Source organism: Eumetopias jubatus, unplaced genomic scaffold (assembly GCF_037043125.1).
Source record: "Eumetopias jubatus isolate StellerSeaLion01/CBP00866 unplaced genomic scaffold, mEumJub1_p1.0 scaffold_2, whole genome shotgun sequence".
In the NCBI taxonomy this organism is placed as follows: Eukaryota; Metazoa; Chordata; class Mammalia; order Carnivora; family Otariidae; genus Eumetopias; species Eumetopias jubatus.
The window spans coordinates 171,687,100-171,700,930 of record NW_028274808.1 but is presented as its reverse complement, the minus strand read 5'-3'; the positions used below and the strand labels follow the sequence as shown (position 1 = coordinate 171,700,930).

Here is a 13,831-nt window from a genome sequence, read left to right as displayed (position 1 = left end):
GGAGGCTTTATTTTTAAAGGACGCACAGGAAATCACAGAGCTGAAGGAATACGTCAGTCATACTTTCCAGGGGACAAATACTACTGGGTAAGAGTAATCAGATATATAACATTTATTTTAAAACTTGATAGTGAAGGGGCACCTGGGTGGCTCAGTAGGTTAAGTGCTGATTCTTGATTTCATGATCTCGTTGCGGGGGCGGGGAGGGTGTCGTGAGATTGAGTGGGTCATTGCGTTGGGCTCTGTGCTCAGCGGGGAGTCTGCTTAAGATTCTCTCTCCTCCCTCTGCCCCTCCCCTGACCCTCTAAAATAAACAAATAAATACAATCTTAAAAATTGATAGTGACGAATGATTGAGGAAAAAGCAATAGCACTTGGGTTTTCAGATTGGTTTTGTGAATAGCATGACAAAGCAAAAACCTAAAAGGCACTCAATACCATTCTCCCTGTATATGGGTACTTCAAGCTAGGGCAATTGTATGTAATTTTGACAAATTCATTCTCAACAAACTATCAAAAATTAGGTCTTTTTTTTTAAAGATTTTATTTATTTATTTGAGAGAGAGAGAGCCCATGAAAGGGGGGAGGGTCAGAGGGAGAAGCAGACTCCCTGCTGAGCAGGGAGCCCGATGTGGGACTCGATCCCGGGACTCCAGGATCGTGACCTGAGCCGAAGGCAGTCGCTTAACCAACTGAGCCACCCAGGCGCCCCCCCAAAAAAAAATTAGGTCTTATTTTAGGTGTCCCTGAAAATATTAAAACTGGCAATAATAAGTACCATCTTTAGAATATACAGACTGACAAATATCCTTGTTCCTTTGGGATTTTTTTAACCAATTTTGAGACTCTGGTTCTTCATCTTCATCAAGAACAAAACTACTCTGGTCCTAAAAACATGCTGTATTTGAAGAAAATGCCCAGAGCAAAAGCTTTCCTATTCTTTTTTTTTAATATTTTATTTATTACTTATTTGACAGAGAGAGAGGGATCACAAGCAGGGGGAGCAGCAGGCAGAGGGTGAGGGAGAGGCCCTGGGATCATGACCTGAGCTGAAGGCAGACGGTTAACCGACTGAGCCACCCAGACACTCCAAAGCTTTCCTATTCTTGATGTAAGAGACCCCCGTTTGGGAGAGCATCCTCTTATGTAGAATCATACAGTTCCAGTGTTCAAGTATTTCACTGGCAAACACTTTCTCCTAATTTTCTCTACACTAAAAAACTCTGTCCATGTGGCCAGCCATATAAAGATTAAGATTTTATTTATTTATTTATTTATTTATTTATTTATTTATTTATTTATTTATTTATTTATTTGACAGAGAAAGAGAGAGCAAGCAAAGGCAGGGGGATCCCAGGACCCTGGGATCATGACCTGAGCCAGAGACAGCCATTTAACCAACTGAGCCATCCAGATGCCCCTAATTTTTCACACTTCTACTTTCTCCTTTATAAATAACAGGAGATGAAGAGAAATAAAATAGACCCCAAAATAGTGCCCAACTGTGAACATTAAAACTGAATGGTCTCAGGGATAGTAGTTTTGGGGATTTATGTCTCATGAATGATAGTTGCCAGGGCTGGAACTCTCCTAATGTTATCTTCATCGGGTGCCATGACCAGTTAACCTTTAGGATATTTAGAAAAATGCAAGGACAGAAAACAAATATGGTATTCTGGTAAGGAAGGGGAAGTTCATAATATTTATAGATCAATAAATATCAGAAATTATCAATAAAAGTCCCCCAAAATCATGAGGATGCACTTGGCTTCTAGAAAGAACTCTAGAGTTGACTTTGTTTCACATGATTCATTTATTCAGGTATATTTATTAAGTCTATACTATCAACAGGCATTCTTACGTACAGCCTCTTTTTTTCACCCTGAGCCAAGCTTCACTGGGTTCTACCAACTTGGTCTGTCTCTATGTCTTCTTACAAAGCATTTATAATCAACACTCCTGATTGGCACATGCTTTCCATAGCGATGGTAACAATGGCAGTTATGTTACAGTTGATTTGTTTCCTGGGAGTCAGAGGTGATGGTGCAATCTCTGGTTATCATCCATTAGGTATACAAACTATAGGTTGACACTTCCTTTCTCATGATCCACAGAAGGTAGCACCTGGTTCGTCCAGGGTGCCTCTCAGCATGTTGCACAGATGGCTGGAAAAGAGATGAGCCAAAGGCTGCTTTCTGCAGATTTCCTACATCTTGCCTCATCTACATTACAAGTTCTTACTCTTGTAAAAAGAAGAGTAGATATCTATTGTATAAACTCCTTTGACTGGCCTCCTTAACCAACTTACCTCATCAAAACCCTTTGTAGGGGCGCCTGCGTGGCTCAGTCGGTTAAGCTTCTGCCTTTGGCTCAGGTCATGATCCCAGGGTCCTGGGATCAAGTCCTGCATCCGGCTCCCTGCTCGGCGGGGAGCCTGCTTCTCGCTCCACCGGCCGCTCTCCCTGCTTGTGCTTTCCCTCTCTCTCTCTCTGACAAATAAAATCTTAAAAAAAAAAAAACAAAAAAAACCCAAAAAAACAAAACCCTTTGTAACGTGGACTGGTGACCATGGCACGGCTCACTCCACGCTGGTGGCTATAAACAGATCTTTTTTACTTGAGTCATTGCTTTTGATTGAGGGCTATCATTCCTGAAAAAATTATTATCATGAGAGTCCTAAAAGGCACCATTTAAAATTACAGTTCCCACCTTCCTTAATAGTTACTGTAGAGAACACATGCAAGTTCTGGGTTTTGTTTGATGTTCGAGTTGGGCCGGCACATTGAAATGTTTTCAGTTTCTGGCCAGCCCGGCACTGCATACTCAAGGCCCACCCCAGCCCCCCCTTCTTCTATCCGACTGCTGCCTAGTAGGCACCTCCTTAAGAAAGCCTTCCCTGACCTCTCCCAGTGGGGTAGCCCTCCTGATTGTTTGCTTTCATTGTACCATGTTATTCTCCTTCGCGGGACTAAAAACAATCATTAAACATGCATTATGGGACTCTGAGACTCACGTCCACCATCCTCCAGTGGACTGCAAGCGCTGTATTGGCTTTTTCGCTCAGCATTATCTGTTTTCTCTTCCCACTATATCCTGAGTAACCAGCAGCATGCCTAGCACATAGTAGACACTCAGTTAAGACCAACTGGATGAAGGAAAGCAGGGGGAGTGAGGGGAGGCAGCCAGTTTTAAAAGATTGCTTGCCTTAAAGTTCATTGCCATTGGTTTAATTATTTTATTCCTTCTTATTTTTCCTCCATAAAATCATGCATCAGTGATGTTTTTGTTACTGATGCTCCAGTTTTAAATGTTCTTATGGGGCCTCAATGATTTATGATGTATATTTACTTGTATGTAAGCCAATGTGTTGTCTGACCCAGTTTATCTTTGAAGAAATACATTTACATATTAAGTCATTTTTCTGTACCTGCTTTGGTAGATATAATGGAATTTAACAGTGATATGGAAAATTCAGACTGATCACTGATCAGAACATGATTAGATGTTGAACATGATTTGTATTACTATTTACACATATCTGTCTGGGGTATAGTGCATCCTCAAACAAAATAGTGAAGCCACATTGTAAAGGAGACAGTGACAAGGAAGAAGTCAGCGAGATGCGTTATTTGGCCTCTTCCTCATTCTTTACTGGTCCCTGTTGGTTCCTGCTCTTCGCTATTAGAACCCCTTAAGTCTGAGAGAGAAACTAAACAGGAGCTTAAAAGAATCAACTATAAACTCAGTATGCTTTCTTTTTTATGCCTATATTCAAGCTCTCTCTCTCTGACTGGGGAGGAAATTAATTTTAATTAAAACCCATTGTACTGGGTTCCTGGCTGTTTAGGAAAAGAGAGATAAGAAATTAAGGAATTAAGAAATTAATCTACAAAAGAGTCTGCTACCCACTGCAAGCAAAATAATCTCCCCCTGGTGACTTGAGAGATAAGTACTGGGGGTGTGGGCCCGCTGCTTCTTTGTTCTAGACAATAAACCCCATGCCACATTTTCTTTCAGCGATAGAGGACGAGTTTGACTTTGCTCTAGGAAAGCAAACTCCAGCATTCCTAAAGAAGTGTGTTTGCTACATTCGGAAAATTGCTAACATTGAGCGTTTTGTGAAAATCCCGGAGATGGGAAAATACATGGATATCACTGGAACAGAACCAAGGATTATGCGGGATGCAGAAGCCCAAGAGAAGCTGATAAAACTCAGGGATGAATTTATTCCAACTATTGTTGCATCATCTAATCTGAGAGTGTACACATCTGTTACTCATTGTGACATGAAACTGGGCTATTCCCAAGAAATAGAAAATCATTACATAGAAGGACTTGGTAAACAATTTTATGAGGACATGATTGATATCATTCAGGCAACCGTACAACAGAATTTTGACACTGAAACCGACACGCTCTATGATGAAATCCTTCAGCATTCCTCATTATGTAAGACGTACGCCTCCTTCTACGAGTATAAATGTGAATCTCTCAACATCGTGCATAAATACGTTCTGCCAAGCAAAACCGGGCACATCAACCCTCTCGTCATATATGGTGGACCATGCACTGGGAAGACCCTCCTGCTAGCTGAAGTAGCAAAGAAGGTGAGAGCCTTTTCTTTCGCAAGCTTATTTGTAAAAATCCTTTACTTTGGGGAAAAGATAAACTGGTCAAAATTCATTTCCGTTTTCTGTGTTTTCTTCTGAATTATAATTAGTCTTTTTGGAAAGGATACTTTGGTGTTTCTCTTATGCTGGTATAATGGTCATACTGAAAGAAAAAAGCACTTGGGATACAGTTAGAGAACAGCTTTATTTTTTCTCTCATTGGTCAAACTTCTGTTGCGGGGCTAGTTCCCATTTGGGTGGAAACCAGGGCAGATCTCACAGCTCTTCTCATCCCTCTCAGCAAAGACAAGCCTTCCTATCACTCTGGACCCTAAGTCATTCACAGTTCAGCAATTAAATCTGTCCAATCGAAAATGGTAATTAAAACTTGAGTTTATGTTTCTCTCCCACAGCTGAGGCTCACATAAGCAAGGTACCTGCCATGGGAAATGGGGATGTGGTCATCTTCTCCTTCCTTCACCACATAGCACTTCTTCCCCTCTGTCCCCAACCCCAAGCACATGATCCCTGTAGGGCTGTGACTCCTATAGGGTTGTGGCTTCAGGGAAGTAGGAAAGATAAGGTGGCCAGAAAGTTCTCACATGACCAGTGCTGTTCTGAAAACTGGACTCCACACTCTGTGATCTTGGCAGGCATTTAAAGCTGCTTCCTAGGGCGCCTGGGTGGCTCAGATGGTTAAGTGTCTGCCTTCGGCTCAGGTCATGATCCCAGGGTCCTGGGATCGAGTCCCGCACTGGGCTCCCTGCTCTGCGGGGAGCCTGCTTCTCCCTCTGCTTCTCTCTCTCTCCCCCTCTGAGTCTCATGAATAAATAAATAAAATCTTTAATAAATAAACAAACAAACAAACAAATAAATAAATAAATAAAGCTGCTTCCTAGTTCCTCTGAGGCCTTTTTCTAGTTTCCTGGATGTCCTTTCCCTCCTGCCTCCCCTGCCCTGTCCTCCCTGAGCATCTTGTCTTACCTACAGTTCTCCAAACACAGGGGGATGCATTTCTTTTTCCCCAGCTGGTCACTTCCATGGCTCCTAGACACCCAGCCACACACTTCTAGTACCTTTCTGCCAAGATCCACAGCCCAGCAAGCTCCCTCAGACAGGACCTGAGGAAAACAGAACCAACAAAAACCTCTGTCAGCTCAGTCTTGCCAGTGGCCCACATGTGACACATGGGAAGCACTTGGGAATTTTTTGCCCTAGGAAACAGCAGCTCTCCATCCCTCCTCCACCCAAAGAGCTAGCCAGCCTTGTCAGTCAACCTCCATATTTCTCAGGTGTTTGAGGACATCTGTCTCCCTGTCTCTCCAGCTCTAGTGGAGACCCTGTCAGTGGTCCATTGCAGCCCCTTTCCCGAGGTGAGAAGTGAGGACATCTCTCAGCCCTGCCCTTTGGGAGTGGATGGTAACAGATATGACCCACAGCACCCTAATCTCCAATGTTTTTCTTGGCCTCTTGAAACTCCTTTTTAGGCTGGAGCTGGGTAGTCCACTAAAGGTAGCAAAACTGGTTTTCACAACTCCCTTACAAATCTTGCATGATGGTGTGGAACCTCACCCTGGGTCTATTGTCTTGGCATGTCAGTCTAAACTGGACTAAACTAGTTCCAGTATACCCTCCTGTTGCACTGGATGTCCAGGTCTGGTAGTTTATTTTATCTTGGTGTTACCTCAGAATCTCTATATTGTTCTTCCTGTGCTTATTCTTTCAAGAACAGAGCTTTCTTTAACTTTGCGAACACTCTGGTCATCTGTCGTGTGCTGTCACAATCTCAGGGAGGTCATCTTGAGGACAAGAACAGGGACAGTTGTGTTGTACCTTATGTGGGGATTAGGTTTCAAATTAAGCTCACAGGCAAAGATCTGGTGTATTAACTTACTTTTAAAAAGTCCCCAGGAGGGGCGCCTGTGTGGCTCAGTCGGTTCAGCATCTGCCTTCGGCTCAGGTCACGATCCCAGGGTCCTTCGATCAAGCCCCGCATTGGGCTCCCTGCTCAGCGGGGAGCCTGCTTCTCCCTCTCCTGTTCTCCCTGCTTGTACGCTCTCTCTCTCTCTGTCAAATAAATAAATAAAATCTTAAAAAAAAAAAGGTCCCCAGGAAAGTTAATTTACCATTTCTTAATATGCCAAGCCCAGCTGCGGGTTGTTGTTGTTGTTCTTCTTCTTCTTTTTTAAAATTTTTATTTATGAGAGAGAGAGAGGAGGGAAAAAGAATCCAAAGCAGACCCTGCACTGAGTATGGAGCTGGACACAGGGCTCAATCCCACAACAGTGAGATCATAACCTGAGCCGAAACCAAGAGTCCAGCGCTTAACAGACTGAGCCACCCAGGCGACCCTGGTGTTTCTTTTAGTGTTAAATGACATAGTTCTTTTTTAATGGAACACCAGATGAAGTGGCAGGCTTACATTTAGGAGCCCTGTTGCATCAAAATAAAGTGTGTGTCTGTGTGTGCATATGTGCGTGCATGTGTGTGTGTGAACACTAATTTGTATGTGAATCTTCAAACTTCAGAATTGTTCCAAGTCAACAAGACAACAGTACAAAGAGCACATGGAAGCTGAAATCTAATGAGAAAACATCCACGTAACACCATTTCACCTTCATTCTAGGGCTTTTTGCCTCCGGAAGAGGGAAGGGTAAAGTCGTTGGAGGGGCAAATGTTGTTGGACTTGACTATATTCACTGTGATGCAAGTCCATGTGCCGTAGCAGGGGAGGTACAGAATTGTGTGGAATGTGCTGATATCCCTGTACAGATCGACGGACCCCGCAGAGCAGGGGTGGTGACAGTCGAGTTGGTCAAGTTGAGAAATGGTTTTCTGAGCTCTAACTCTTCTGGATATTTTGTCCAACCACCAGAGTGTGTCTATTCACAGTCCAGGTCTCTGGTCCACAAGAAGCCTCATCTGTTTCCAGGTCCCTTGCCTCTCTCCTGCAGAATGTTGTCCCACCAATGACAACCTGTGCTCTCTTTGTGACTTCATGTCCCTGTGAGAATGCAGGGAGATGTCTCATGTTTATCTCGAGGTCATCTCCTCCGTGCTCAGCATTTTCATGGACACGAGCTCATGATCAGAGGATCGCTCTACACATTCAATAACACGTGACTGGGGGAAGAGAGGACAATACATATAATCATCATAAGCAATTCACGTAGGGATGAAATATCATGTTCTGTTTCTGATTTGCCACGGAAGGACAGTTGTAGTAGGATGGCAGGATTATCTTCCTCCATATTGGCTTCAAAGGTTGGGGCTAAACAGTAAATTGCTTCTTTTCCTTAATTGCTACATTTTTTTTTCCTAAACTTACTCATGCCTTAACCTGAACTACATCTTGAGGAACCAAGTTTTATAAACTTGCTTCCTCACAAATAAAATTCATCCTTTCCTAAGCAATATTCTTGGTGAATTCCATGGATTACTGAAAGACATTATCTCCCTAAAAATAGACAGGGATTTTTTTTATACTTTGATCATACCCCTTCTCGTCCTCGCCTTTCCAGCCAGAGACATACTAAATTTAACAGCCCCCTCATATATGCTAACTCCTTCACTCTACAATTTGAAAAACAAAAACAAAAAAACCCTCCAGCTTTGTCTCTTGGTAACTGCTTAACTCTGAGCAAGTCATTTATCCAGGCTGGACAGGTTTCCTCTTCTGTTAAATGGTACTATAATCCCATCTGCCCTACAGGGAGGTGATGTGAGGACTGATAACTGACGGTTAATATATAGTGAGCTGTCTGTTATAAAACATAAAGCTTAACGTTTTAGCCAGAATTATACAGATTTTTATGACAATGGTAAATAATCATAAAGATGACCCTATAGCACCACAATATAGTAAAATGCCTCTGAATCATTCAGGATTCTATTCAGTATTTTAGTACTATTTTTATCACATTCTAATTAGCTAGGAATTTGATCAGCCTTATGTGATCTCAATTAGTGAAAACATTTGACTCAATATAATGCGTAAGTCACTACTTAATCTATTCATTAAACAAATACTTACTAAGCACCTACTGTGCACCAACAAACCATGCCAGGAAACAGGATTCAGTGAGGAAAAGCTGACCATACTAGATATGCAGATTTACTGTTTATGAAATCCTTTGTCACTTTTAGAATACAACAAGCTAAGTGCTGCCTTGGGATTGAATAAGACTATTATCACTATTTTATTACCTTCAGTAGAGTGATCCTGAGGATCTCATCTATAGATATTGGTGCATGAGTTTTGTGACAGCTCTTTGATCTTCTCAGGTTTTCCCATTCCCTGGTTCTAGGCCACTTTCTGCATGGTCAGGGTTACCAGAAGTCTGACCTCTAGAGAGAGGAAATGCTGTGTATGCGACCATGTGAATATACATTACCGTTCTAAACACTACCTCTATGTTTTAGGCCTATGGCTGGCTTCATGAAGACACAGGACCAGAATCTGACCCAGTAGTCGTCATGAGATTTCTAGGAACCACAGACATGAGTACTGACCTTAAGACTCTCCTTCTAAGTGTTTGTGAACAATTGGCAGTCAACTACCGGTGTCTGGTTCAAAGCTACCCTAAGAAGATCCATGACCTCCGAGACTTATTTATAAACCTTTTGAACGAGTCTTCATTGCAGAGACCTCTAGTAATAATATTCGATGCCCTAGAGCAGCTCTCAGAGAGTGACGAGGCCAGGAAGCTTTGGTGGCTCCCAGCTCACCTTCCCCGCTTCGTACGAATAGTCCTGTCCACACTGCCCAACAGACATGGGATCCTGCAGAAACTGAGGTGCCTTATCCACGAAGAAGCCAACTACATCGAGCTGATTCCCCGGGACCGGAAGATGTGCAGCCAGGTCCTCAAACACCAGCTGTTGCGGGTCAAAAGGAAGGTCACATCAGGTCAGCAGATTTATGTGAACAATGCATTCTCCAAGTGCACGCTGCCCATGTTTGTGAACCTGACCTTCAGGGAGGTGAGATGTTGGAGATCTCACAAAGACGTCGATGAATCCTCCCTCTGTGTCACGGTTCACGAAAGTATAGAGCAGCTATTCTGGTCCTTGGAGAAGAAGTGTGGTCAGAAACTGGTCTCCAGGGCTCTCGGTTACATCACCATGGCCAAAATAGGTTTGAGTGAAATGGAACTGGAGGATGTGTTGGCCCTAGACAACAGTGTGATGAATGAGCTCAATGAGAACACTAGGCCCAGCAATCCCCTGAGAGTACCTTATCTGTACATTGCGAGGCTCAAGGAGGGTCTCAGTGGATACTTAATAGAAAGACATGTGAAGAACGTCACACTCTTGGTCTGGGCCAATAGACACCTGCAGCTCATAGCCCAGAAGTTGTATCTGCAGGACGACAGTAACCTGCGCGAAATGCACACCATCCTGGCAGATTACTTTCTGGGAGTCTGGTCAGGGGGCAGGAGGAAAGCTTTCTGCCTTGAAGACCCCTACTTGAATGGCTGCCTTGACTTGGAGAGCAGAAGTTTGCTTGAGGAAGAGAAGCACTTCATGGAACAGGCTTCCTTTGACAGGCAGGCTCCAGACCAGCCCTGGGTTTTCCAGTGTAATCCACTGGAGCCTGACATCTTCTTTGTCAATCATCGGAAAATGTCTGAGCTCTTGCACCACCTGACAAGGTGTGGAAAAACCGATGACCTGCTTTACGGGATCATCATGAACTTCAGCTGGCTTTATACCATGATCAAAATCGGCCAGTTCGACAAAGTGCTCTCAGACATTGAGCTGGCTTACAACTACTCGCAAGAGAAGGAGCTGAAGTTCCTGGCTAGCACTCTCCGCGGCATCAAAACCAAGGTCACTACGTTTCCGGGCTCTCTTTCAGCAGAGCTTCAGCAAAGGCTGCTGCCTGTTGTAAGTTCCCTGCCCAAACTTAGACACCTCCTTTTAGAATGTGACAAAGATGGGCCCAAATATTGCTCCATTGTGCCATTACATTCATCCATGGATGTGACATATAGTCCAGAGCGTCTCCCCTTGTCCTCTAGTCACCTGCATGTCACCGAGATTCTGCCTACATGTAACCCCAGTACTGTCCTCACAGCTCTAGAAAATGGCTCCATCAGCACGTGGGATGTGGAAACCCGTCAACTCCTCCGGCAAATCACCACAGCCCAGTCTGTCATCCTGGGCATGAAACTCACCAGTGACGAAAAGTATCTTGTGGTGGCTACGACAAATAACACCTTGCTGATTTATGACAATGTAAATTCTTGTCTTCTGTCTGAAGTGGAAATCAAAGGCACCAAGCACGGAAGCGGCTCCACCTACATCAATGGATTTACACTGTCTGTCAACCACGCCCTCGCATGGCTTGAAGCCAGCAAAGATGTCACTGTCATCGATCTGCTCTACGGGTGGCCCCTTTACCAGTTCCACTGCTGGTACGAAGTGACCTGTGTCCAGTGCTCTCTGGATGGCATGTATGCTTTCTGTGGACAGTACCTGAACACCACCACCATATTTCATTTAGGGAGTGGAGAAAAGTTATGTACGGTGACATCTGAATTTTCAGGTGGGTTTGTGAAGTTTCTTCTTATCTTGGACATGGCTCAAGAAATGGTAATGGTGGACAGCGAGGGAGGCCTTTCGGTTTGGAATACTGAGGACATTTCCAATCCCCAGCTGACTGACGACTTTGACTGCCGAAGAGAAGACAGCGAGGTGGTCAGCATTGAACTTTCGGAGGACCAAAATGCAATTCTGATCTGTAAAGCCCTCAGCATTGAGCTCTTAGATACGGGCATGTGGAAGGTGGCTGAGAAGTTCAGAGCTAAGCACAACGAACGTTTTATTTCTGCTGTGCTGTCCAAAAATGGAGACTGCATCATCGCGACCATGGAAAATACCTCAGCTGTGTTTTTTTGGAGGCGGGACACAGGACAATGTATGGCGAGCTTACAGGAAATCTCAGGTACCATAGTCAAGCTGGTGAAATCCAGTCACCATAATATGCTGCTCTCTTTATCAACCAGTGGTGTTCTTTCCATCTGGGATATAGATATAATCACCGCTATGTCCAACATAGATAAGACTGGGAAACCCATTCAAAGCCTGGTGTTACCTGCCAGAGGGGAAATCATTTATTCCCTCGATGGCTCGGATTGTGTCCACAAGTGGAACTTCAGCAGTGGGTTCCTTGAGGCAGTATTCAAACATGAGGGCATAGTCGAGCACTGCGTGCTGACGTCCTCTGGAGATGTCATGGTGACATCAGATGACAAAAGCAGCCAGTACGTCTGGCACACCAGCAGCGGGGAGAACCTCTTCCGAATTAACGGGCAGAGAATATCTCAGCTGCTAATTACGCACAATGACCAGTTTGTGGTCTCTCTCTGTGAGGAAAATGCCTCCAGGGTTTGGAGACTGGCCACAGGCCACAGGGTCTGCAACATTTTGACCACCCTGCAGAATGCCTTTATAACCTCCGCAAATACTTTCGTGGTGGGAATGACGAAAAGCAAAGTGCTGGCTGTCAGTCTCTGGACAGGAAGCATCACCAAGAAATTTTGCTGTGAAGATGGCACCACCATTGTGAATTTTAAGTTGATCCCCGACTGCCCTGACATCATTGTGTTCATCACATCAGCCGAGACAGTGAATATCTGGAGTCTGACGGATGAAGTCATCTGTCGCCGTGTGCAACTTCCAAACAACTTCTTGAAAAATCTGGAGGATTTCGAGATTTCTCCCAATGGCAAGCTAGGCATTATATCCAGGGGAGATGAAAATATCAATGTGCTGGATTTACACAGTGGCAAATTACGGGTGGTTCACGCCTCTGGGGTCATCTGGAGGCAAAGGCTCTCTCGAGATGGTCGCTACCTGGTATACATTTGCTTCCGAAATGGGGAGGAGGGGGATGAAAACGGTGCAGTATCCAGTTTGATTGTAATGAGACTGGCTGACGGCAAAAATATCGGTGCCTGCTCCCTTTACAAAACACCAACTTTTCTCGCCCTCTCACAGAGGCACCTGAACATCATAGTGGGTTTTGACGACGGGAGTATAGGGATATACACAGTGGTAGACCGTGTAGACGCAGCCCTGAAAATTAAAATTGCCACTTCAAATAGCAGACAGATTTTCAACAATGCGACACAGTCATCCAGGCCAAAGTGTAGTCGTTACTGTTTTAAAGTGTCTGTGGATTGCCTATGGAGAGAGTCTACCGAGGTCTTTGCGAGAGACAGTCCCATCACGGTGAGTGATTCCACTGAGCCCAATGAGGCGACACCATCCAAGAAACACAACCCTTGCTATGACCGGGTGTGCTCCGCCCTGGAATCCAGGGGCCACAGCTACGCCCCTGACAACTGACAAAACATTCTTCTTGCTCAGCAGACATGCGCGATACACACGCACAAGGGAGAAAAAAAAAAAGTATCTTCTGTCTCCCAAATGATAAACTACTCCTTTCTTTAAAGACAGGAAAGATGCTGGAGTTCAAGTGTTAACATGCTTGTCAAAAAGACAGAAATGTGAAATCGGCTTTGAGTTGGCTCTTTTTGTCAAAGTTAATCCAGGAATGACACCTTGGCAGAGCATTTCTAAAAATGGTGTTTAACCGGCTACGTCAACTGGGAGCTAGGAGATATTTTTCACGTTAGCTGCATGGGAAGCAACAGCATAACTCATTCCATGGGTTCAGAAGACAGAGCTAGAACTATATCCAGACCCCTTGGACTGGACTTCGTTCTACAGAAATCGTTTGAAATTGTGAACACAAAGAGCTGTTTGACCTCCAATGATGGTGTGGCCATAAGTAAACACAGCCTTAATCTCTCCTTACATTTTACAATCCTGACAACTGTGTAAACCCAGTCTGCAGATGGAAGGTCAAAAGGTGCAAAATCACATAACAAAAATGCCCCCTCGTACTCCCAGTTTCCCAGGAGAAAGGACGTGAGAGGTAAGGCCACAAACTGGACTGGGCACAAGAACTTAGTACCACCCTCATAGGGCTACTGAGCACGCAGTCAGTCTTCATTAGGATACAGTTGAGACAGTTGCATGCAAGGGTTTCTGTATAACGGAACATGCGATTTTTAAACTACTTCCCGGGCTGCAAGAGAAACACATTTAATAGGAAACCAGAGTCTTTTCGTGTGTTTTTGAAATGCCTCTTTGTGCTAGAAGTTAAAGCGGAATTACAGAAAGGGCATTATAGATTTGATAAGACATCT

At 44.2% G+C, this 13,831-nt stretch overlaps 1 protein-coding gene across 1 annotated transcript in view; it reads left to right on the top strand.

Moving 5' to 3' along the window:
* The window catches only part of NWD2 (NACHT and WD repeat domain containing 2), a 165,435-nt gene extending 152,470 nt beyond the window's left edge, over positions 1 to 12,965 (top strand). The window contains exons 6-7 of the mRNA XM_028089552.1: positions 4,018 to 4,607; positions 9,033 to 12,965. Of these exons, the coding sequence (XP_027945353.1) occupies positions 4,018 to 4,607; positions 9,033 to 12,965 (4,523 nt within the window). The remainder of the gene's footprint in view (positions 1 to 4,017; positions 4,608 to 9,032) is intronic.
* The last annotated feature ends 866 nt before the right edge of the window (positions 12,966 to 13,831 follow it).